Below are 23,546 nucleotides of genomic sequence, written 5' to 3'. Positions count from 1 at the left end.
ATGGAAGAGCAACAGTCATTTTCAAAAGAGGAGACAGCCACTTGATTACCAAAAACGGAAGCAGGTTTGATATCCATGAAAGTGGAAACTTGTACTATTTGCCAACACTAGAAGAGGGCGCTGACCAGTGCAAAGTGTGTCATGATTTACAAACCTGGCATGAAATTTTGGGACATTGTAACCATGAAGATGTACAGAAGCTACAAGGTGTAGTAAGAGGCATGGAGATAAGAGGAAACAAAATGGGACAGGAACAGTTATGTGAAGTGTGTACAAAAGGAAAATTCACACAGACCAGAAACCGGGAGCCAGACAGAAAGGCAAAGAAACCTCTTGAACTGATTCACACGGATCTGGCCGGTCCCATGCCAACACAGAGCAAAGAAGGACACAGATATGCACAGTCGTTCACAGATGACTATTCAGGTACTATGTTTGTGTACTTCTTGAAAACTAAAGGTGACACAATACAAGCTACTGAAAAGTTTTTAGCTGACATTGCACCTTTTGGAGAAATCAAGTGCATTCGTTCAGATAACGGCACTGAATTCATGAGTCGAGATTTCCAAACGCTGTTGACAAGGAATAAGATTAGACATTAAACATCTGCACCTTATTCGCCACATCAGAATGGCACAGCGGAGAGAGGATGGAGAACACTCTTTGATATGAGCAGATGCTTGCTGATAGAGAGTGAGTTGCCAGACGAGTTGTGGAACTACGCAATGCAAACATCAGCCTACGTGAGAAATAGGTGTTACAGTAGACGTACAAAGAAAACACCATACGAGTTATTCACAGGCAAAAAGCCAGATGTTTAAAAAATGCAGAAATTCGGATCAATCTGTTTTGCTTACAAACAAGAGAAAAGCAAACTGGACTCAAGATGCGAACAAGGTGTTTTTATAGGCTACGACAAGAACAGCCCAGCCTATCTAGTGTACTATCCTAACACCGGAAAAGTCCAAAAACACAGATTGGTGAAGTTCACAACACAGACAACCAGTGAAAGAGAAAAACAAACATCTGAGACACACACAAGATATGAAAACATGGATCCAAATATCTTCAGCAGTGAAGTCAGTGCTGCCGATAATGTGGAGGATGAACCAGATCATGGTGTTCAAAGTGGTGTTTCAGAGACTTTGCCTGAACAGGCTGCTCCCAATCAGTCAGGTAGAGCTACAGAATCCGAGACCAGAAAGAACCCCCCAAGAACCAGGAAGAAGCCAGCTTATCTACAGGATTTTGAAACTGAGGATGCTGAAGACAAACTGCAAACATGCATAGATTTTTGCTACAGAGCAGTATGTGATATACCTCAAACCTACCAGGATGCCATAACATCAACGAAATCCAAGCAATGGAAGGATGCTATGGACAAAGAAATGCGATCATTGGAGGAGAACAAGACCTTCACACTCACTAAATTACCACCAGGAAAACAACCAGTCGGAGGAAGATGGGTTTACGCACTTAAAAGAGACATTGACGGATCTAAAAAATACAAGGCAAGATTTGTGGCGAAAGGATACAGTCAGAAACAAGGGACTGACTATGATGAGACATTCTCACCCACAGCTGACATGACAAGTGTGAGAGTAGTTTTGCAGAAAGCAGCACAAGAAAACCTGATCTTGCACCAAATGGACGTTGAGACAGCTTACTTGCATGCACCAATAGATCGTGAAATCTATATGGAACAACCGGAGGGTTATGAGCAAAAATCTGAAAAAGATGAAAAATTAGTATGCATGCTAAAGAAATCTCTCTATGGCCTTAAGCAATCTGGCAGAAACTGGAATGCTGTGTTACATGTATGTTTGACAGAGAACGGTTTTACACAGAACCCAGCTGACAATTGTGTGTACACTAAAGAAAAGCCAGATGAGAAAGTAATCCTGATAGTATGGGTTGATGATTTAATCCTAGCTGCTAACAGTGAAAGTGTTCTGGAAAGTGTAAAAGAAATGCTTACACAGAGGTTCAAAATGAAAGACATGGGAAGGTTGAAACATTTCCTGGGCATAGATTTTGAACAAGCAGAGGGTCTAGTCAAAAATGTCACAGGAAAGATATGTGAGAAGAATACTAGATCGTTTCGACATGCAGAACTGTAAATCTAGGGAAACTCCATGTGAACCAAAGCTTGATTTTACAGAAAATGCTGAAAAAATGAAAGAGCCAAAGAAGTTCAGGGAGGCAGTACGAAGTTTAATATACTTGTCCACTTGCACAAGACCAGATTTGAGTTTTGTCGTCAGTAAACTATCTCAGTATTTTGCTGAACCAACAGAACAGCACTGGAACACAGTAAAACATGTGTTCAGGTACCTTAAAGGTACAGCAGAACAGCAATTATGCTTCAGGAGAAATGAGACAGAGAGGCTAGGTCTGAGAGTGTATAGTGACGCTGACTGGGCATCTGATACGAAAGACAGACGTAGTACTTCAGGGTACTGTGTTAATCTGAGTGAAGAAAGTTCTTTGATCTCATGGAAAACCAGAAAACAACCGACAGTAGCATTATCTACTTGTGAAGCAGAATACATGTCTTTAGCATCAGCCATGCAGGAATGTATCTACCTAGAGCAGTTGCTTAAGGGTATGGACACATACAAATATGCACAAACAAAGGTGTACGAAGACAACCAAGGTACCATTGCACTAGCCAGAAACCCAATTTGTAGGCAAAGGTGCAAGCACATTGATATCAAATACCATTTCATAAGAGAAATTGTAAATGATGGCAAGGTTATCTTGGAATATTGTCCTACAGAGACAATGGTTGCTGACATAATGACAAAGCCAGCCACCAAGCAGAAGTTAAAGCGGTTTAGTCGGGACATGTTTGGAATATAAAAAAAATAAATAATGTTTTGTATATACACTAAATTTATGTAAAGGAGAAAATTTTATTTGATGTCTAATTTGTTGTTCTGAAAATACAATGGGCTAAGAGTGAGTGGGGGTGTTAAACGTATTGCACCCTTATACATTGTATTAGGGTATTGACTACCTGTATTGTTTTATTTGGAGGTATACGGTTATGTACGTGATGACGTTACGTTTTACGTCACATGCTTCTAAGTTGAGAAAACAGAACTGATGTCATGTTCAAGTGAAGCTTGCTAAATAAAAATCCTGCCAAGAGGATAAACAGCACTGAACAGCGTTTCGTTCGTTTTTCCTGCACGCGAGTGAGGGTGAATTGCGCACTCGGATGCTCAACAGTCTCATTCGTTTCTTTGCTCCTCTGGATTTGTGGATGTTTCCTGGGCTGGACTGATTCCGTTTACCGAACTTTATCGTCCGGCTTTCGACTACTGTAGCCTACAGAACCGGTTTTGTTCATTAAATGTTCTGATCTTTGCTTTTTATGTTTTATTTATTATACTTAAAAGAAATTTGTATATATTTTTTTTATTTTTTTTTTTTTTTTACAAATGTATGACTTTTGGAAGTGCAATTTGATGACCATATATGCAGTTAGTTTTAATAAAGTAAAGTTGAATTAACGTAACCTTCTGTAATTTTTACTCTTCAAAGTGTCCACTTGCAGGTGTTGATTATAATTAAGCTAATTTACTGATAGCCCCATTAAATAATAAGGATAAACAATATTTAAAAAAAAAAAACGATATAATTATCTAACATCTGACTAATTAAAAATTAACCTGAAAAAAAATAAAATGCTAAATGGGGGATATCTAGGCCTATCTAGCATAAAAACAAAATATTGTCAGAACGTCATCTCTCAGTTGCTGAATGTCGTGCAACGAACTACGTTGTTACAATGTTGCGAGCACGTAGACAGCGACGTTGCCATAGCAGAAATGCAACGTGCCACAGACGTTACCACAACGTAAATGTGTTTTCTGGGTGAGGGTTGAGTTCATTAGTGAAGGTGGGGGGGGGGGGGGGGGGTTGAGGGATTGAGGGATAGAAAAGGACAATATTAAAGCTACAATATGTAAGATTTTGTAATAAAATATCTAAAAATCACTTGCACAGTGTGATATATTTCCTGCAGTTGTGTACTTACAATATCCCAAAAGTTCCCAAAGATTTTTAATTTCAGAGAAATTCCAATTTTAAATAATGGTTCGTCCATGTTCACTTGTCGCCTGTCAATGACGTAATATCCGCGTTATCCCTGGTTTCTGCTCGATCTGCTATAGTAACCATGGCGACAGACGTGGACAACTGCGTTACGTTTAGCTCATACTGTTGTTGTTTCGTTCAAACATTATGGACCATGGCAAGCAGACTTTGGGACAAAAGGAGAACTAAAACGAGGATCAATATCAGCGTGGCGTTTTCCAGATGCCGAGAGCTTCACGTCCGCGACTAACTTCAACTTGACAGAGACGGCGCTCTTGCATGTACTTTATTAGACAGGTGAGCAAATGTACATACAACTAATCAATGTCATACAGTGCGTGCAGAATGATTAGGATTTTCTGATCATATTTTTTTTCCAGGCACATTTGACCAATTCCAAACCACATTAATCGTAATAACTACACTGTAAAAACTAAAGGAGCCTCAAATATCGGATACTCAAGGAACTTCAAAATGTAATTCAAGTGCCTCAAAGCTCTTTCTCCTATAGTAGGGTTACTGGAGGAGCATTGACATTCTTTGAGGTTCTTGCTGGAACTTATGGGATCCTTTAAGCACTTTGTATTTAGTTCAGAGGTTCTGGAGTCACCTTTTCATTACCATGAGACCTCGAAGTGCTTTGGGGGAAAATAGAGGAACTTGAATGCGATAAAAGGGTTATTGGAAGATCTTTTAACATTTAAGTGGTTACTGGAAGATCTCTTATGTTAAAGCCAGCATCTGGAGGAACCCAATGGTTCTGTGAGGCCAGAATGAGAATATTATTATCCTACTATTATTATTATAGGCTACTTAAGTTTGATTCAGTATAGCCTACATACCCAGGTGAAAAAAGACGTACTATTAAAAATGTACTTGAGTGTGTTTTTAGTAGGCCTACAATACAAATATACTTTAATGCATTTTTAATACATTTAACAGTAGCCTACGTCTTTTTCACCTGGGTAGCTTACATTTATTTAGTATCTATAGGCCTATTTTGTTGATTAATTTAAACCTTAAACAACAACACTAAATTATAATAATATTAATAAGAAGAATTCATTAATTATTATTGATTAAATAATAGTAATAAAATAATAATTTTTACCTACTTCTTCATAAATTATTATTTGAAGAAGAAGAACTAGGAGGAGAAAAGTTTTATTCTGTCACGAAACTGCTGCTATTCCTCTGCTGTCGTCGATTCAGTGATCCTCGCGCTGCTCGCGCGCAACAAAGCTCAGCTGATCGACGTCATCGGGTAACGGCTCCGTCCTCTCATCAAAGCTTCTGCGGGGGCCATGATGGCGTCTGTCTAGTTAGACCAGACGTGTTGTTTTCCGTCGCAGGTAAATCGGGGATTTGCAGCTAACAACTAGGCCATTTTTTCATCTTAACTCGATCGGAGATATACCCTAATCTTTGAATGCGCAAAAAAAGAAATAGGAAACAACAATTCGCTCCTCTCAATACTGAAGCAGACGAGATGGATCTCTCGTGCGAGCCCGCCTTTGAGTCGCTATCCCCCACTGATTTTCCATGTCTATCTGAGGCTCATAAAAGTGACTCTCCTGCTAAAAAAAAGAACAAAGTTGGCTCTAAAATATAGAGCCTGAGAATACGTCTGAAGTGCTTGAAGCCATTCAGGCACTTAGCTTGAAACTTGATTGTACACTTTCAAAGTTTTCAACGGTCGAGAAGACTACGGAGCTTACTTCGGCTAACGCCACCTTCACACTGGCAGTTGAAATCAGTTCCGTAATACGCAATACGCCCCCAGCGGACGTCGTACTACACCGTTGAAAAGCTTCGGAAGCGAGAAGAACAAAAATGGCGGAGAGATTAACGGTTGATTTTGTCAGTGTCAGAATGTACAATTCTGTATGATCTCTCTGATGAGGGTTATAGAGACATTAATCGGAAGGCTCCTGCGTGGAGGAAAGTTCCCCAGGACGTTGATATGTCAGGTCGGCTAAATGTGATATAGTGGTATATAGGGCTTTTAATTGTATTAACTGCCCTAACAACGTTAGAAAATCATGAAAATAAAAAAAAATGACATGACAACTTATCGTTATAAAATCATTATTTATTTTATTAAAAGTTGAGAATTCAGGTTTGTTTATCAGTACCATAGCAACGCTAACTTCCACTGGAATTGTCAGATAGGAACCGTCCGTAGCCTTTCGCAAGAGTTCAATTTTTTGAACGCATCCGGATGACCAACGGACACGATTTTTTTCGCACCGCACTCGTTCGGACCCGGTTCGCACCCATTCGCATGCGGTCTGCGAATCTCCATAGGAAATTAATGACTTCCGGTCGTTTCGTAGCCGTATCGGAGCTGATTTCAACTGCCAGTGTGAAGGCGGCGTAAGGTGGACAGTTGAGCAACTTCTGTGAAACAACTCATCGCCGATGTTAAAACTCACGACGAACGACTATCCGCGATGGAGAAGGAAATGCAAGCCTTGAAAACTGAAAATGTGTCTCTGAGGGCAAATATAGCTGAGGCGCAACCCAGCTAGCAAAAATTGTGCGGGCCGAAAGCGGCTCGATTAAGGCTAAAACAATCGGCCGATCCTCGGCATGAATCTAGGTCCGATTGCTCTGCGAGCGCTCGGTTTTAACGCGGCCCGATTAAGGCTAAAGACACTCGGCCGAGCGCTCGGTTTTAACGCGGCCCGATTGCGGAACCCCGAGTGAGAGGACATATAAGCTCGCCTCCAATCCCGTTCCTTATTTGGGCTTATTTTAACTTTGATTTCCATGATTCATATCAGGTTAATACTAAAATTGCTTAGCAGCCGTTATTTATGCAAGATAAACAGAAAGTAAAACAGCACAAGGAAGACAGGTTTCATGTTTAATGCATTTTTTATTAGACCACACTACAAAAATAGGATAAACACACTTTTTAATAACAGATTTGAATAGAATAGAAATAATATCACAGCATTAATGTAGAATCAAGGAGTTCAAATACAACTTTCCATTATCAACATTTTTTACTTTGAAACATTTAATTCTGGCCCACTGCGTTTAGTTGTCTATGCACACACACTTTTTAATAACAGATTTGATTTGAATTTAAAAGAATAGAATATAAATAATATCACAGCATTAATGTAGAATCAAGGAGTTCAAATACCATTTTCCAATATCAACATTTTTAACTTTGAAACATTTAATTCTGTCCCACTGCGTTTGAGTTGTCTACGCACACACTTTTTAATAACAGATTTGAATTGAAACGAATAGAATAGAATAGAATAGAATAGAATAGAATAGAATAGAAATATCACAGCATTAATGTAGAATCAAGGAGTTCAAATACCATTTTCTAATATCAAAATTTTTAACTTTGAAACATTTAATTCTGGCCCACCGCGTTTTTGAGTTGTCTGCCTGTTCGCCCTCTGGCTTCGGCCACCATCCCTATCAGAGGCTAGCCACAGCCACCTGGTGATGAGCAGCTCTGTTTCCTCTTCTGTAGAATCTTTGGTCAGGGCATTGCGGCGGACTGCATCTGAGAAAAACACAAGATAGAAGAGGGCAGCATGACCACGTGATGTTACTCAGCAACCACCAAAACTTCATTTGGATGCAGGGCTCTACACTTACATTTCTTTTTAATTTAAAAAGTTTAGGAGCACAGTCAAAAATTTAGGAGCACCTTCTGATCAATGACAAATTAACCTACCCATTAAAAGGCGATATTTAATCAAATTACTTGCAGGGGCTTTTTTTTTTTTTTTTAAGCGCATATTCTTAACTAAATCACAGCCTTTGTGATTTCATGATAGCACTATGCTATATTATGATTGTAAATGGTTTTAAATAGATCGCGTAGCCTTAGAAAACGGTGTAATAATGTTATTCATGGATTCTCGTCTGTGGAATGCGCCACTTCCGGTATTTTGCCGGTTACTCAACACGGGTAAATTGCAATTGAGTTTTTTTTTTAAATCAAGTACTCGACTTTAATCGAGGAATCGTTACAGCCCTAGTTTCAATGGAGGGTGCACCCATAGAACCTGATCAGGTCAGTCGCACTGGTGCTCCTAAATACTTTGTCACTGTCACACCCAGTAAAAAAAAAAAAAAAAAAGTCGCACTGTAGAGCCCTGGGATGTCACCACAGTGCAGTTATCCAGCACTGACACTCACCCAGAACCACACTTTTAATGAGTCTCGCCAGTGAAGTGTTCATTGCTCTTTTCAGGACCTGCCCCACAGTGTCTTTAAGAGTCATGCCTCCGACCATTCCAAGGAGAACAGTCTGAAACAAAGACATGTAACTCGTTAGTTATTTAAGGAATATAGCATGAGTGAGAGTGGGCACTGTCTTTTAGGAATGATCTGATTAATGCATAATTTAACTCACCAAATTCTTCTTCTCCTCTGGATTCTTTAATGTCTCCTCCAAACATTGTAGCTCCTAAATAGTTGAAAGTGGGAGGCCAAAATGTGTTGGGTCTGGCGTGAAGTCTGGAACTGCTGGAGATTTGTAGGAGCTGCATCAGGATGAGCAACTGCTGCTCTCTGATAGAATCAAGCTGGATGAGGATCTCCTTAGCAATTGCTGTAAGACACAAGAAAAAGCAGGCATAACAGATTAGTAGCAAAACATTGTATGTAGATATGTCAGAGTAAACCGAGAGAGATCACTTTGTAGAATTCCTACCTGTAGACACAGCCTCCTGAGAAGACTTGGTGTTGAGACTCCATGGTGTTGCTTTCCATGGTTGTGTTGACATTTCTGCCTTTATAACTGAGGGGATTATAATCAGAGGAAGGTTAAGTTTAAAATAAAAATGTTGAATGTAATATATTTTTCTCCTGGTCCTTATTTTAAATAGGTCATAAAAAATATCAATATTATCGATATGACCGATATGAAACGCTTACATCATGATACAGTTTTCAGCCATATTGCCCAGCCCTAGGGTAGCTAATAAACTTTTCAAACCTGTCTGTACAGACCGCATTTAGCCAAAGGTAATGTTGATGTTAGCTATAAAGTGCGATTTCAGTTTGCGCCATAAAAGTACAACTAGAGGCCAATTCACACCGCAGACAAACGCCAGCAAACACCAACAAAAAAAGTCACCAACAAAAGTTGGCCGTTGTATTCAGAATGTTATGAAAAATAAGTGTCATGTTCACACTGCCCCAACAGACAGACACCGACAAACTCAAGCACCCACGGAAAAACACGAGATATTCATTCATTTTAACCAATACAAGTAAAAGATTGCAGCTTTCAGACACAACTTTCTTCTCGTTTTATATTGTTAAATGTCGAGAGTGCATCTGTTACAGGCCCCTGTGCAAAAGGCCATAAATGCACTTCACGACGTCATGTCACAGCATTCACAAAATGGCGGACGGTCTGCACATAGATCTTCACAACCCAGAACATTAATACACAAAATATTTGCAGCATGAACGAATGACAGGACTCGTGTGCATATTAAGTTGTTGTATCATACCTGTAAAAACAGGAGCGAACGTGTCAGCGTAATCATAATCCCCAGCAACTGTGAGGTCGCCGGCGCAGCTGCTCCTCTACCGTTATAAGAGTCCTCAGTTCATTTTCATAATAAGAGTCCCGATCTCACTCAGCAACAGACATGACCCAGCTTTCAGCAGACCAAAGTCCCACATCATTCCTCTATTTACATAAGTAAAATAAATATTTTCTTACAGGATCAAAATGTGCACATACTTTAGGACAAAACGTGTTTGTTGGCGTTTGTCTGTGCGGTATGAATTGGCCTTAAGCCAGCTAACATTTGTTCCACTTTATTTTCTTCCACAGATCAAAGACTGTGCTCGTAAATATCATTCACGTAAATTGCATTCAATAAAAATGGTGTCTAGCCTAGCGACTAATTCTTTGCCAACTAGCAGAACGAAAATATGAGCTGCTAGCGCAAAAACAGCGCAGCTAACGTTAGTCAACATTAGCTTCGTTCGCGCCATAAAAGTAGCATATTACCCCCATTTGCACTACTTTACTCAGACAAAAATTTGATATTGTTGTCCTAATCTTTCTTTTCGTTTCATCTAGGGAAGCACTGTCAAATGAACATGAACAAAGTTTAAACGGATCGATAATAATCAACATTTAATCAGCAACAGTTCGAAATATGTAGGTCGACGTAACTCGATTGAAACTATGCTCGGCATGAAATGTTGATGCTTTTTAAGGAAATTGAACACAAGACTTACCTCAAGTTCACTGTAATGACGCAGGATCGAAAAGGGATGATTTTAAGTCAGGCGTTGAGTTTTATCTCACCGAAAGTGAGACACGTCATGCGTGCTGACGCTTGCTGCAGCAACTGTTGAAATCGGCTTCATACTGGTAAACGCATCTGAGCCGAGCGCCCAGAGTTTAACCGTCACTGCTGGTAAACATTTGAAATAGCAAGTAAAATGAATTTGAGACTCAGTGTTGCTAACAAGACGTTGTGCATGTAGGCTACCCATCCCATCAACCCAAGTAAACACAGGATAGCTAACGTTACATCTTAAAAATTATGTTGGCCGGTAGAAACATATTTTGGCCGGCATTTTGTTTCTGTTACCCACCATTGGTAAACGAGCCAAAAGTTAACAAAGTTGTATGTATAGATGCCTGCCTGCAGGTGGCAAAGTGACTTGGCCTTATTGCGGTTGCCACTACTCAGCCGATGCGCGACTGACTGCAATCACCGTGACTGTGCGAGTGATGTCAAGCGCCCATGCATGTTTAAAGTCCCCGTGAACCGGAAGTTGCAAACGACTTTTCTCCAGTGTAGTGACGCATTTCCGAGAGAAACGGAATAATAAATGAGGAAAATAGTGGGCGTGGCTTATTTTCCAACTAGCACCTGATTGGATCTAGATAAGTAGGTGTTTAATTCATAAAATGGAGGCAGATCTAAACGCAAGTTTACAATCGGTTGTTGAGGATTACTCGCCACCTGAATCACCGCAATTTAGTTTGCAGCAGGAGGAGGAGGAAGATGAAGAAGAACAGGAACACACGGAGGATCATTTCGTCACGGGAATCAGACCTTACATGTTTGAGCCGTTACATGCGGAGAGTTCAAATGGTCACCTGGACGTGGCGGCTCAGGAGCAAGTTCACACTCGCGAGCATCTCGATGTGTCCCAATGGTAATACTAATTGTAATTATAAAACTATTTTTATTTGCTATTACTGCTGCAACCAATGATAGTAACGTGCGTTTTATGTTTTTGAATCTTGTACCTTGTCTAGAATAGTTGCCTTCATCTATAATTGACAGATAATTTAGCTTACCACGATTAAACCACAACTTTAATTTGTCAACTTAAACTGTACTATGCTTTTCATTCAGGTGCTCCTGTGGCTACTGCGAGCACATGGACACTGGTCTTGAAAGACTATGTTGTAGGGAGGTTAGGCAGGTTTGTGACAGAATTGCAGAGAATGGATATCATGTTATTATTAACCAGCCTATAAATGACACAGCAGCAGAGTAGAACTGAAGATAGCAAACTCTGACTTCAAAAAAACTTAACATTTGTAATACAGTGCCTATGTGTTGTTAATACATTAAATAACATATACTACAGTCTAGAATAAATTACTAAAACTACAGTAAAATAGTAAAATACTAAAACTACAAAATTGTTACATTATTTTTTATATAGGTTGTTGATAAATGTGCAGAAGCAGAACTGCAACCTGGATGCATGACTCAACACCCAGGTTTTGAAGCGGTCTGCTTGAACCCATGGGTTCTTCAAGTTGAATACGCATCCTTGGTCCAGTATTATGGCGACTATGACCAAGATGTGTTTACTATCGAAGAGTACGTGAATAATATCTGCAACAGTCAGTTTCTGTCCTGCAAACAATGCATTATTATCTAGTTTCCTTTTTTCTTATTTTAGGCGATACCGTCACACCGCCTACAGGACCTTTGTCAGATGGTGTTGGGGCTACTTGGGAAGAAAAATACGTGTTGTCCTCCCATCATGTGTTGTTGTTAAAATAAGATCCACATTTACATCAGAGAGATACACAGGCTTCAAGCTACCTTCCCTACATCCACAGTAGCAAGTGATATGCATGTACAATTGTATGTAATAAATAATGACAAAGGACTTTAATTACACTTGATGTTTCATTTATTACATTTGAAAGATTAATTTTAACACTAAAAATTACACACACACACACACACTCTCTCTATCTCACACACACACACTCACACACTCACACACTCACACACTCACACACTCACACACTCACACACACACACACACACACACACACACACACACACACACACACACACACACACACACACACACACACACACACACAACACTCACACACACACACTCACTCTCTCTCACACACACACACACACACACACTCTCTCTCTCACTCACTCACTCACACACACACACACACACACACACACACACACACACTCACTATCTAAACCTGCTCCTACTCCATCTGTGTAAAACGGGACCAGGGTCTGACTTCAGATTCCTGTAGGTCGGGCTTGTCAAAGGCAGCACATAAGTGGTCTGGAACCTTCAGTTGATTAATCTGCTCTTGGTATGGGCCAGGATTGATGACCACCTCCTCAAAAAACAGTCTTAGCAGACTCTCCACGTAGTCTATAATGCAAAAAATACAAGGAACCTCGAATATTTTAGTAGACATTTTTCTACAATTGGGATCAAACAACATTGTGGTCAATCAAACAGCATTTACCATAAACAACATGTATAATGTAATGTACGTGTTAATTGTTCTATTATAACAATTAGTTAATTGATCTAATTTTGCAGGAGATCTACATATTTTCCATATTTTTTGTATGGTAACATTATCCTTTTATACTTACTGTAGGTTGGTGCTGATTTTATGTAGTGAAGGGAATGTTCCCCCTTTTTGTATTTTGGCCATTTCACTTTGATGGACGGTTCACCACTCTGGCTGCATGCATACTCGCGATTGGAATTTTCATTATAGTGAAGAGCAGCAAGGTGCAACCTACATAGTTAAATTAAGAAATGAAAAGGATAAAATTGGTAAGGGGGGTTGTTTAAAAAGTGATTAATTATGTGGATAAATTATGTATTTACAAATATAGGACAGTGTGTCAGATGCACATACAGCATTATTTATGAACTTAAAAGACATTTAAAATGTCACACCTGTTCAACATTCCCACAAATGAGAAAGCCACATTTTTCGGAGCGAATTTCAATATCAGGCTATGGAAGCCTTCAACTGAGGAGGTCTGATGGTGAGGGCTCAGTTTTGCCACATCTTTCAGGAGGCGCTGGTTTATCATCAGGTCGCAAAACCGTTCACAAGCTTTAGTGCCTAATAAAGACACTGAGTCCTTATCAACATATAACTGTAATGTAATTTTTATGGCTGGAAATATCAATATAGATTATTAAATCCCATTGCATCTGTATATCACTATGGCACTTGAATTCAACAGACTGTTATCAATTTTAACCTTTAATATTATAGTCATGGCTTATAAAAAAAATCAATCGTTTCACTCTTAGCAGAATCGTTTTAGATTTCAGTATCATAGTTTTTAGTTTATAGTTATCTTCATGTTTATTAACAAACTAGGCTAATCATGTAGCATTAGGAATCAACAAAATCCTTACTTGGTGTCAGCCAAGCTCGCATCTCAAGAGGTGGGTGGGCGCAGACTGGGAACAAGTCGCTGTTATGGTGGTGCACATTTTGGACGTGGTTGGTGACAGACTTCCATTTTTCCACGGCTTCTTCTCCTGTCTTGGAAGAGGATGCACACCAGTAAAGGTGGTTGATGATACTTCTCCTCCAGGCCAGAACCTCTCCACAACTACGCTCTTTCCCTAGGGCATCGATCTTCTTGGCGAGACCTTAAGTAGCAATTACAGAAAATAAAATGAATTAAAATATTAAACTTTTATCAGTTCTTAAAACATACTTCAAGTTCATTTGTGCTTGTGTCATTTGAGTCACAAGTTTTGATACTATGTTGCTGTTGTGTATATATCTGATTAATCTGAAATGCTGCCGAACAGTTACCCTTTGAGACATGCCAAGTATCGAAGTAATGCTTGATATCAGGTCGCTGCTCCCTCAGATACTTTTGTATCGAAGGATGCCGATCTGTGACGATAGCACCAACCCTTAACCCTGCTGATTCCAGGAACTGGAGGCTTCTCAAAAAACCTTCGCGTTCCATTCGTGGACTTGCACCAACTTCATTACTCTGAGAGATGAAAAAAATATCAATTTAGCAGACAAAAGACATGTTTTGATATGTAAAAAAAAAACGACATTTAGACTTTTATCCTGATAGTTAATAGATACCATAAACCAAGACAATGAGTATGTTTACATGAACAATAATTTTAAGTTTTGATAATTATCAAAGTGTTGCTGTGTTTTTATACAAACTCATTGTGAGAAAGCCATACACAACAATGCCATTACAGATTATTGCAGTGCCATAGTAAATTGCATTTTTACCTGGATTAACTGAATGTCCACCACCTTGTTGTCTTCCAGGTTCATCATCGTGTAGCTTCCATACTTGGCACAGTGTCCTTCAGGGGGAATCAGAGTAGAACAGAAAATAGTTTAGGACATTACTGGTTTATTGACCAAAATTGTCACATTGAACAACATTTTAATCCAATTTATCTACAGTGTATTCCAAAATGCAAAATTCTTCAATGCTTCAGACATTTCATAATGCTTATACTGTGGTTGGAATGACAAGATGAAACTGAATGTTGTTATTTTTCACTCAAAATGAACAAACCTGGGGAATCAGCTCTCATGTCACCACCCAAGACAACGGCCTTTCCAGAATGCCTTGCCATCTCCAGCATTGTGTTTTGTTCAGTCCTCCAGTGCGATAAAATTGTTGGCTGGAGAAAGGTCTTCTGATGATTAAAAAATGTCCTGGGACATATACATTCTAGACAGAGTGCTGTCAGTACCTGAAAGATATCACATTACATAAGTATAAAAAATGTTTAACAATGACCAATTTATACAATTTATTTTGTTTACACAAATGACAAACCTTGTGGATCTGTATGTATGAAGCCCCACTGAAGGCTACTGCTGCCGACAAATGCAAATTCCCAGCTGGTGTACTCTGGATGTGTGGCTGGCTGTTCCACTTTGTTTTTTGGAGGCAGTGTGAACAGATCTATGCGATTTTGAAGCATAAAATGTATATGAACAATATACAAAATGCCAATAATACAATAAATAAAATTATATTTGTTATAATTTTATAATTATAAAATTATATTAACAATTTGTCAGTGCTACATTTATGATCACCTGTGTGATGGATACAAATGTCCCATTTACAAATGTGTCAACTGTGCAGGTATGGCAGCATGCTTGACACTTCCGAAACAGCTGTAGCAAATTCTCTTCATACACCATGTATTTCCTGGCTTTGTATAGTGGTTGGCAAACCCTGGACAATCATAACTCAGCAAATCAAATCATACTTTCTAACAAGGCATCTTGATTGATCATCTCAAACCTAACCTATATACCATGACATTTTTTTACATGTTTAAAGTTTTAATGATAACCACATTTAGACTTACTTTTCAATGCTCCCTTGAGTGACATCAGGCTCATAGGTGACATCAGAACACTGGTTTGACGTGTATGTTGAGCTCTCATCGAACACAGTGTCTTCCATACGTGGCCTTTTAATTGGTGTTGAAGTGAGACACGGAGCTCCAATACCTGTACCAACACTCACACCAACAGAGTGGCCTAAAGGCTTCACCTGAACAGCTGAAAATTTCAACACACACATATGACAATCAAACACATGAAACAGCACAAGAAGACTATTACCAGTTAATACAATGAAGATAAACAGAGCTAGTAGCCTATAACTTTACCTTTACTCCGTCTTTTCTGCTTGTGGGTTTCCGTTTGAACTGACACATTTTTCAAAGATGGTTCATGACATTGACAGGCCACGTCTCTTGTTACGGGCTGTATAACAGGGAATGCATTATGTTATGATATGGGTACATGGGCAAAATAGATTGTGCAGGACTGCCAACTTTTGAGTTCAAATTGGAGTGAGAATTACGATTCAATTCATAAGCTTGAGATTATTATCTTGATTCAATATTGATTCAATTGGATTATATACAATACTTTTTTTTTTTCAAGGAAAAAATATTCTCTGAAATAATGTTATAAACTATACAGGAAAACCTGTCAGTTGGTATCAAAATTGACAACTTGTATATATGTCGATTTTTTAAATAATTGACCAATTGCATAAGACATGGTTCATTTCAAGTTGTTCTATATCTTTCAACATAAGTTACCCTTTGTAAAGTGTTAGAGATGACCGTTATGTCGAATCTGTCTTGATTTAAGTGTTGATGTTGGTTTTTGGCGCGCACGCGCCAATTCACGCGCAATAAACATGTATTTAGTTTATTAAGCATAATATGACAAAGTTATGTTGGCAGCCCTGTATAATGTTTAACGTCTCAAGAGCTTGGTTGTAGCTAGTTCAACTCACCGTCAAACTTTGTGAGGTACCAACGGTGTACACTGACGGGACAGCGTTATCTGTTAATGACAGATTTCTCACAAACCCCATTTCGTGTTCTGTCCTATTTTTGAAGCATTCGCGCGTGAAGTGCTTCGAGCACATCCGTGACCACTCTGTTATCCCTCCTTCCTCGAAATGTAAAAAATCGAGCCATCTGGACCGTAACGAGGGAATTTTAGGGAAAGGGAAAAGTGTTCCGTGAGTTCCACAACCAAAAATGCACCTCCTCGCCATCTCTCCTTTCACGCGCTGTCAAACACACACAGTGTTGCCAACTATTTTCAAAGGAAAGTAGCTAACGCCTTCCCTAAAAGTCGCTAAATGTCGCTAGATGACGTCATACGTCAATTAGCATATTCATGACATCATCGCGTCGTACTTGCGTTCTGCCTGCCTATGTGTTTTCTCATTAAATTCATGCTCACATACTGTATTTTAATATAATATAATATAGCCGAATGTACAAAGCTGTTCTCATTTCATATATAATTTTTTTTGTCAGACAATTTAACGAGTAGGCTAGATAGAATGACTACATTTTCTATGAGTAAAATTATCTGAATTGAGAGAGTTCGGGAACTGGGTGAAGTACAGCACTGTAAATAGTGAGTATTACAAGTGATAAGCTCAAGAAAAGAAAGGGGAAAAAATGGTCTAACTAAATTCTTAAATATAAAACAAAAGAGAAGCAGATAAGTGATAAGTGCATAGAAACAACAACTCATTCACGTCTGTCTGCTGCCGTGCTGCTGCTCCTCTCATTCACTGAACAGGGTAGACGCAGAGAGAGGTGTGACGGCAGGGAGAAAGTAAGACCTCGCGCTCGCAGGACTGTGCTGGCAACATTTAGAGGTCACTGAGGTTTGTCCAAAAAGTCGCTAGATTTGTCGCTAGTCGCTTTTTTGAAAATATGTCGCTAAGGGGGTCTGAAAAGTCGCTAAAAATAGCGACAAAGGCGCTAAGTTGGCAACACTGAACACACAGGCAGCCTGTCTACTGTCAGTTGGAGGGGCGTGGTTACGGATTAAGGAGACGCCAAATTCCTCACGCCTACGTCATCAGTGAAGGTCCTCCAATGCAGAGGGGAGGGGAGGGGCATTTTCAGATTTTGATTAAAGATTATGAAGCCAAACATTTTTTTTGTGTGGATTGACTCGCATGGATGAATTGTTCAGCACAAAACGATCAATTTAGGCGAACAAAGTGAATATAGTCAATTTTGATTTCACGGGGACTTTAAGGATAAAACGGTGGGTCACATTAGGGTTAAATATAAGAACTTAAATCAAACCTAAATGTAATAACAAAATAAATAGGCAGCAGTTTCTTCAAAAAGACCACAAAATGAGCAAGTTTAATCAAAATCAAGATATTTACAGATAGATATTTAAACGTGTCATTCAAATATTTTAAGTTGTTGCGCGTGTGATAACGCGTCGTAGGTCACATGATAACGTCAACATGGCAGATGTCCGGTTCGCATTCATACTCAACGAGATCTGGCTATAAAGTACCTACTCTTTTAGCGCTCGTTAAGTAAGTACTTATTGAAATTAAGTACCTACTCATTGAGTATGCGGTTTCGGACGCAGCCATTCACTTGCATTGACGATTTTTCAACCTAGAGGTACAGTGGGGTTAGCGGAAGGGGCGGGACTTACCAGCTCTATCCAGGCTTTTATCCAGTTAAAAACCCAGGTGTGAGATTGACAGGGCACTGAGCCTGTCAGGCGCTCTCTAACTGTTTTGGTCTAAAACAAAGCCTGTGATTGAAGGAGAGAGAAGCGGAATGTCTCATTTGATCCGGAAGAGTCTAAACTACGGGGGTGAGATGGCTTTTGAGTGTTGGAATACGGATTAGAATCGACATTTCATTGAAAATTAACATGCTGCGAACTATCTCGAAAATGCCCATGCAAACAAAGAAGGATATTTCCTTTTTTCCCCTATTTTTTCGTTGTTTTAGATTAAAAAGTGGGATGCATTTTGAAGAGTGGACCCTTACATTGAAATGTATGCTGTTGTTTCTTGGATTCGTCCGAACTGATCCGAACCATACGAGATGAAAGATAAGTACTGCGGTTCATTTTGCTAATTTTTACACGAACAGTCCTTTTGCATTTAATTTAACCCTTTCCTCTCTGGTGTATTGATTGCAAAAACAAGTTTAGAACATGATTCTTGAGTGTTTTAGATTTCAAATGATGCATAGTTTATGATAGTCAGTTCAATATTTGTTATAAAACAAAGTTTAAAAAAAGTAATAAAAGTATAGCCACGCCCCCGACGGCCCGCCCACGGGCCGATGCTTGTTAAGAGGATTTATGCTGATAAAAATTTTTTTTTTTTTTACTTTAGTTTTTGAGTTTTTCAATGTTTTCTTCCTTAGAAATGGACCAAACTCTATATTTGATTCTTCTTCTCATTGGTGAGTGTGTTTGTTGTATTATTTATGGTTTATAGTTTCATCAGGTTTGACCCTGTTATGAAAAGCATTAAATCAAACGCTCTCTTTCACAGCTCTCTGCTCCGTATCTGAATGTGTTCAGCGTCAGTATTACTTTATAAACGTGTTGAAGACCTGGACTGAAGCTCAGAGATTCTGCAGAGAGAATTACACAGATCTGGCCACCGTTGACAACATGAACGACATGAACGAGCTGAAGAAGAGTGTGAATGATGGAGGTGTTCAGTATGTCTGGATTGGGCTGAAGAGGACGAGTGTTGATAAATGGCAGTGGTCTTCAGGTGAACCTGCGCTCTATCTGAACTGGAGATCTGGACAACCTGATGGTGGAGTTGAGGGATGTGCTTTCCTGAGAAATGGAGAATGGCATGATGTGTCATGTAGAACCAGCCGGACTTTCATCTGCAGTTCATCTAACAGTAAGTGCAGCTCCATACAATCACAATAAACATTCATTAATAAAAAGACGCACCATATAATGTGCTCATAAATGTAGAAGAGACTGTGGATATTTGTCACACTTTCAACTTTTTTATAGAAAATAAACTGATATTTGAACATTTTGATATTTGTTGTTCATAACTGTGGGAATCTGCCATTATGAGCCTAGAGAATTATATTTTCAGCTAACTTTATACTGTAAATTTTAAATAGAAAAATATCAAACCATTGTTTTGACAAACATACTGTAAATTGTAATGAATTAATGAATGCATAACATTTCAACATATAATAGATGTACAACAACTTTCCCTCTCTTGATATTTATGAACAAAACTCTTGTCCTGAGAACAAAATTTGTTCTTGTCTTTTCAATGGGATTTTATTGTGTTCACTTGTTACACGTATTGCAATAAAAAAATGTATAAAAAAAATATCTTAACACAAAACCTGTAAAAATCGTCATTGTTAGATTAACTTTAACTGAACACACAAAGACAAATTGTCCATTACAATGTGAAAAACTGATCAGACTAGAAACAAGACAAATACTAAGGGCCCTATCTTGCACCAGAGCAATTGAGTTTGTACTCCGACGCATGTATCATTCCTATTTTGCACCCGCGCACAGCAGACTTTTCCCTCCACAGACACACGTTGGTAAATAATGGAATGAACTTGCGCTCCCGGGGGCGGTTCAGCGAAAAGAGGAGGCGTGTTCCGGCGCAAACGTTCCCTGGTGCTATTTTGCAAGTTTAGAAAACAATTCCGCCACTGACCAGGAAAAACTAGTCTAAAGTCAGTGGCGTTGCACATGTTATTCAAATGCTATTTTGAGGGCGCATGCTTGGCCATAATGTAGCGTGTGCACATTTGCTTATGCTTGTATGCATGCACTTTGTTTCTCTCATCTACACAGAAGCAGCAGTTTTCATTTTTGCAAATCATAGGCTATGTTATCACAAGGAAAAATATTAACACACGAGGGAAATCATTGTTGAGTCCATGAAGATGTGAAAAAATATGCATAAATCTAGCTTACACATTTACTCAAATTATCATACGCCTGTTTAACCGAAGCTAATTTGGGTGAGTTTCTCCCATCCCCAATTATTTTCCTTTATTTAACCAGGAGAATCACATTGAGATATTATTATCTCTTCTTCCAGCGAGACCTGGTCAAGATAGCGGCACATAGAGTTTTACACAAAAGAATAACAATAAGACAACACCACAATTTACAACAATCAAAATCTAGGTAAAAGCAAATCAACTAAAACAATTACAAGTGTCCTGTAAAACATTTTGCAAAAGACGTTTAAAAGTGCTTAAGGTTGGAAGTGCGTCTAAATTAAGAACATTTTGCAATTCATTCCAAGCCCAAGGAGCATAAAAACAAAATGCACCTTTGCCAAATTCTGACAATACCCTTGGGACTTTTAGCCGAATATAGGAACCTGACCTAGTACGATAATTATTTGTATAATAAATTAAAAGATTTGATATATAAAAGGGTAATTTACCTAAAAGAGCTTTTGCGATAAATAAATACATGTGCAACTTTCTCCTTAGATATAAAGATGACCAAGATAAAGAATCATATAAAATACAATGATGTGTCTGTGACTCTGCACTGGAAACAAAACGCAAAGCTGCATGATACACAGAATCTAGTTTTCTAAGTAGAAATGTAGCTGCGTGCATATATAGAAGATCACCATAATCAATTATAGATAAAAAAGCACTCTCTACTATTTTCTTTCGGGCCTCATAGGGAAACAATTTTTTTAAACGATAAAAGAAACCTAATTTTGGTTTTTATTTACATCAAATGCTAATCTTTCGTCCATCCATATATCTAAATATTTATAAGAACTCACTCTTTCTAATGGTATATCATTTGAAGTTGCAATTGAAATGTCGGTTACTTTAGAGCGACCCCGACTAGAAATCATGTATTTTGTCTTTTTTTAATTTAAAACCAATTTTAACTGCGACAATGAGTACTGCAGTACTTGAAAAGCGTTCTGTAGTTGCTTCATTGCTTGATTTAAAGAATATGCTGTTGTATAAATAATTGTATCGTCTGCATACAAGTGTAATTTAGCGGAGTCTATTCCATGACCTAGATCGTTGATATAAATAGAAAATAAAACAGGGGCTAAAACGGATCCTTGAGGAACCCCAGTATTTACTTGTAGGGATGGTGAATTGTAGTTCTCCACGGACACACATTGAGTGCGATCTGAAAGATAATTTTCGAACCAATTTAGAGCTGCTTCACCAAGGCCTATAAACCTGAGTCTCTGTAACAATAATTTATGATCTACAGAATCGAAGGCTTTTGATAGATCAACAAATAAAGCAGCACATGACTTTTTGCTGTCTAAAGAGGTTATAATATCATTTGACACTAACATCGCTGCAGTAATGGAACTATGTCCTATTCTGAATCCAGACTGATAATCGTGAAGAATATTATTGGCTGACAGATATTGTTTTAATTGGTCATTTATTAAAGATTCAAAGACTTTCGCTAAAACTGGCAATCTAGATATAGGACGGTAATTGTTTGGATCTTCAGGATCTCCGCCCTTTAATAAAGGAGTAACCATTGCCGATTTCCACATTTTTGGTATAGTATTGGAGACAATACTTAAGTTCAATATAGAGGCTGTAGGTTCTGCTACAAAATCAGCTGCCAATTTTAGGAGATAGGGCTCAATTTGATCAATTCCTGCCTTTTTTAATTTATTTGTTTAATCTAATTTCATTAGAGCTTTGTGAACCTGTGCAGTAGTAATAGGCACAACATTAAATGATTGTGAAAGGCAGTATTGGATAGGTTTGGCAGTTTCCTTACAAGTATTAACACCCGAATTAATAGACTCAGAAGTGGAGCCAACTGAAATAAAATAACTATTAAGAGTATCTGCAATAGCTTCTTTGCCCTTAACCACAATATGATTAGCTTTAAGATGATCTGGAAATTTAAATGACAGATTTGATACTGAAGTAGACTTGACTAATTTCCAAAACTTTGTAGGATTATTTAAATTTTCATTTATTGCGGACAGATAATAATCACGTTTTGCACTTTTGATTAATTTTGTGCATTTATTTCGTAATGTTCTATAGGAAATCCAGTCTAAAGAATTGTTTGAGTTCTTTGCCTTGGCCCAAGCAGCATTCCTCTGTTTTATAATGGTAGAAACAGTGTCATTGAACCAAGGGTTATCTTTACCACTTATCCTAAGTCTTTTGATTGGAATTTGTTTATCACAAATGGATGTGAATGTCGATTTAAAATAATCCCAAGCCAGAGTAGCATCTGGCATGCATGAAACAACACCCAAATCACTATTGTAGAGATCGCGTAGGAAAGCTTGATCATTAAAAATGCTTAAAAAATATTTTATAAATATAACGCGGTGAAGTTCTAGGAGTTTTACAATTTCTCTCACAGACAACTGCACAGTGATCACTAATATCATTGCAAAAAAACCCAAATGATGAGTATATGTGGTGATGAGCGTTAGTTCAAATTAAATCCAGTAAAGTGGATCTGTCTATATCCTTTTGATTCATCCTGGTTGTTGAATTAATTAACTGTACCGAGCAAAGAGAGTCACAAGTCTCTTTAAAAAGATCAGAAGATGAGGACAGCCAGTCCCAGTTGAAATCGCCAAGTATGATCAATTCATGTTTAGTCCAGTCGTGAAAGAAATCTGCAAGTAAAGTACATACCTCACTTGAAGATGAAGAAGGAGGGCGATAACATCCAGCCACAACAATATCTGAACCAGAAAGATTTACTTTGAGCGCTAAAAGTTCAAGGCCATTTGGTTTGCTGATTGACTGTATGCAGGAACAGTTTAAATTAGATTTCACATATATTG

The 23,546-nt window shown here is 38.5% G+C and overlaps 2 protein-coding genes across 3 annotated transcripts in view; one reads left to right on the top strand and one right to left on the bottom strand.

Moving 5' to 3' along the window:
* Nucleotides 1-23,546, top strand: part of LOC309493254 (C-type mannose receptor 2-like) — a 185,800-nt gene that overhangs the window by 112,524 nt on the left and 49,730 nt on the right. The window contains exons 1-2 of one of the 2 annotated variants that reach the window (XM_082162417.1): nt 19,130-19,167; nt 19,260-19,625. The exons of the other annotated variant lie outside the window; for it this stretch is intronic. Coding sequence (XP_082018543.1) covers nt 19,131-19,167; nt 19,260-19,625 — 403 coding nt within the window. The 5' untranslated portion in view covers nt 19,130. Of the gene's footprint in view, nt 1-19,129; nt 19,168-19,259; nt 19,626-23,546 lie in introns of those variants that run through there. 2 annotated transcript variants of the gene reach the window in all.
* LOC309493215 (uncharacterized protein) lies at nt 12,348-16,989 on the bottom strand. Its single transcript, XM_082162365.1, has 12 exons — nt 16,707-16,989; nt 16,066-16,162; nt 15,760-15,955; nt 15,482-15,623; nt 15,216-15,344; nt 14,949-15,129; nt 14,654-14,730; nt 14,207-14,393; nt 13,798-14,037; nt 13,324-13,495; nt 13,011-13,159; nt 12,348-12,780 (listed from the first exon to the last, which is right to left on the bottom strand). The coding sequence occupies exons 1-12, from the start codon at nt 16,971-16,973 to the stop codon at nt 12,605-12,607; spliced, it is 2,013 nt and encodes a 670-aa protein (XP_082018491.1). The 5' UTR covers nt 16,974-16,989; the 3' UTR covers nt 12,348-12,604.

Source organism: Leuciscus leuciscus (genome assembly GCF_965113295.1).
Source record: "Leuciscus leuciscus genome assembly, chromosome: 2".
NCBI classification, from domain to species: domain Eukaryota; kingdom Metazoa; phylum Chordata; class Actinopteri; order Cypriniformes; family Leuciscidae; genus Leuciscus; species Leuciscus leuciscus.
Note: the sequence above shows the minus strand (reverse complement) of the source record. Positions and strands in the feature narration are given on the sequence as shown.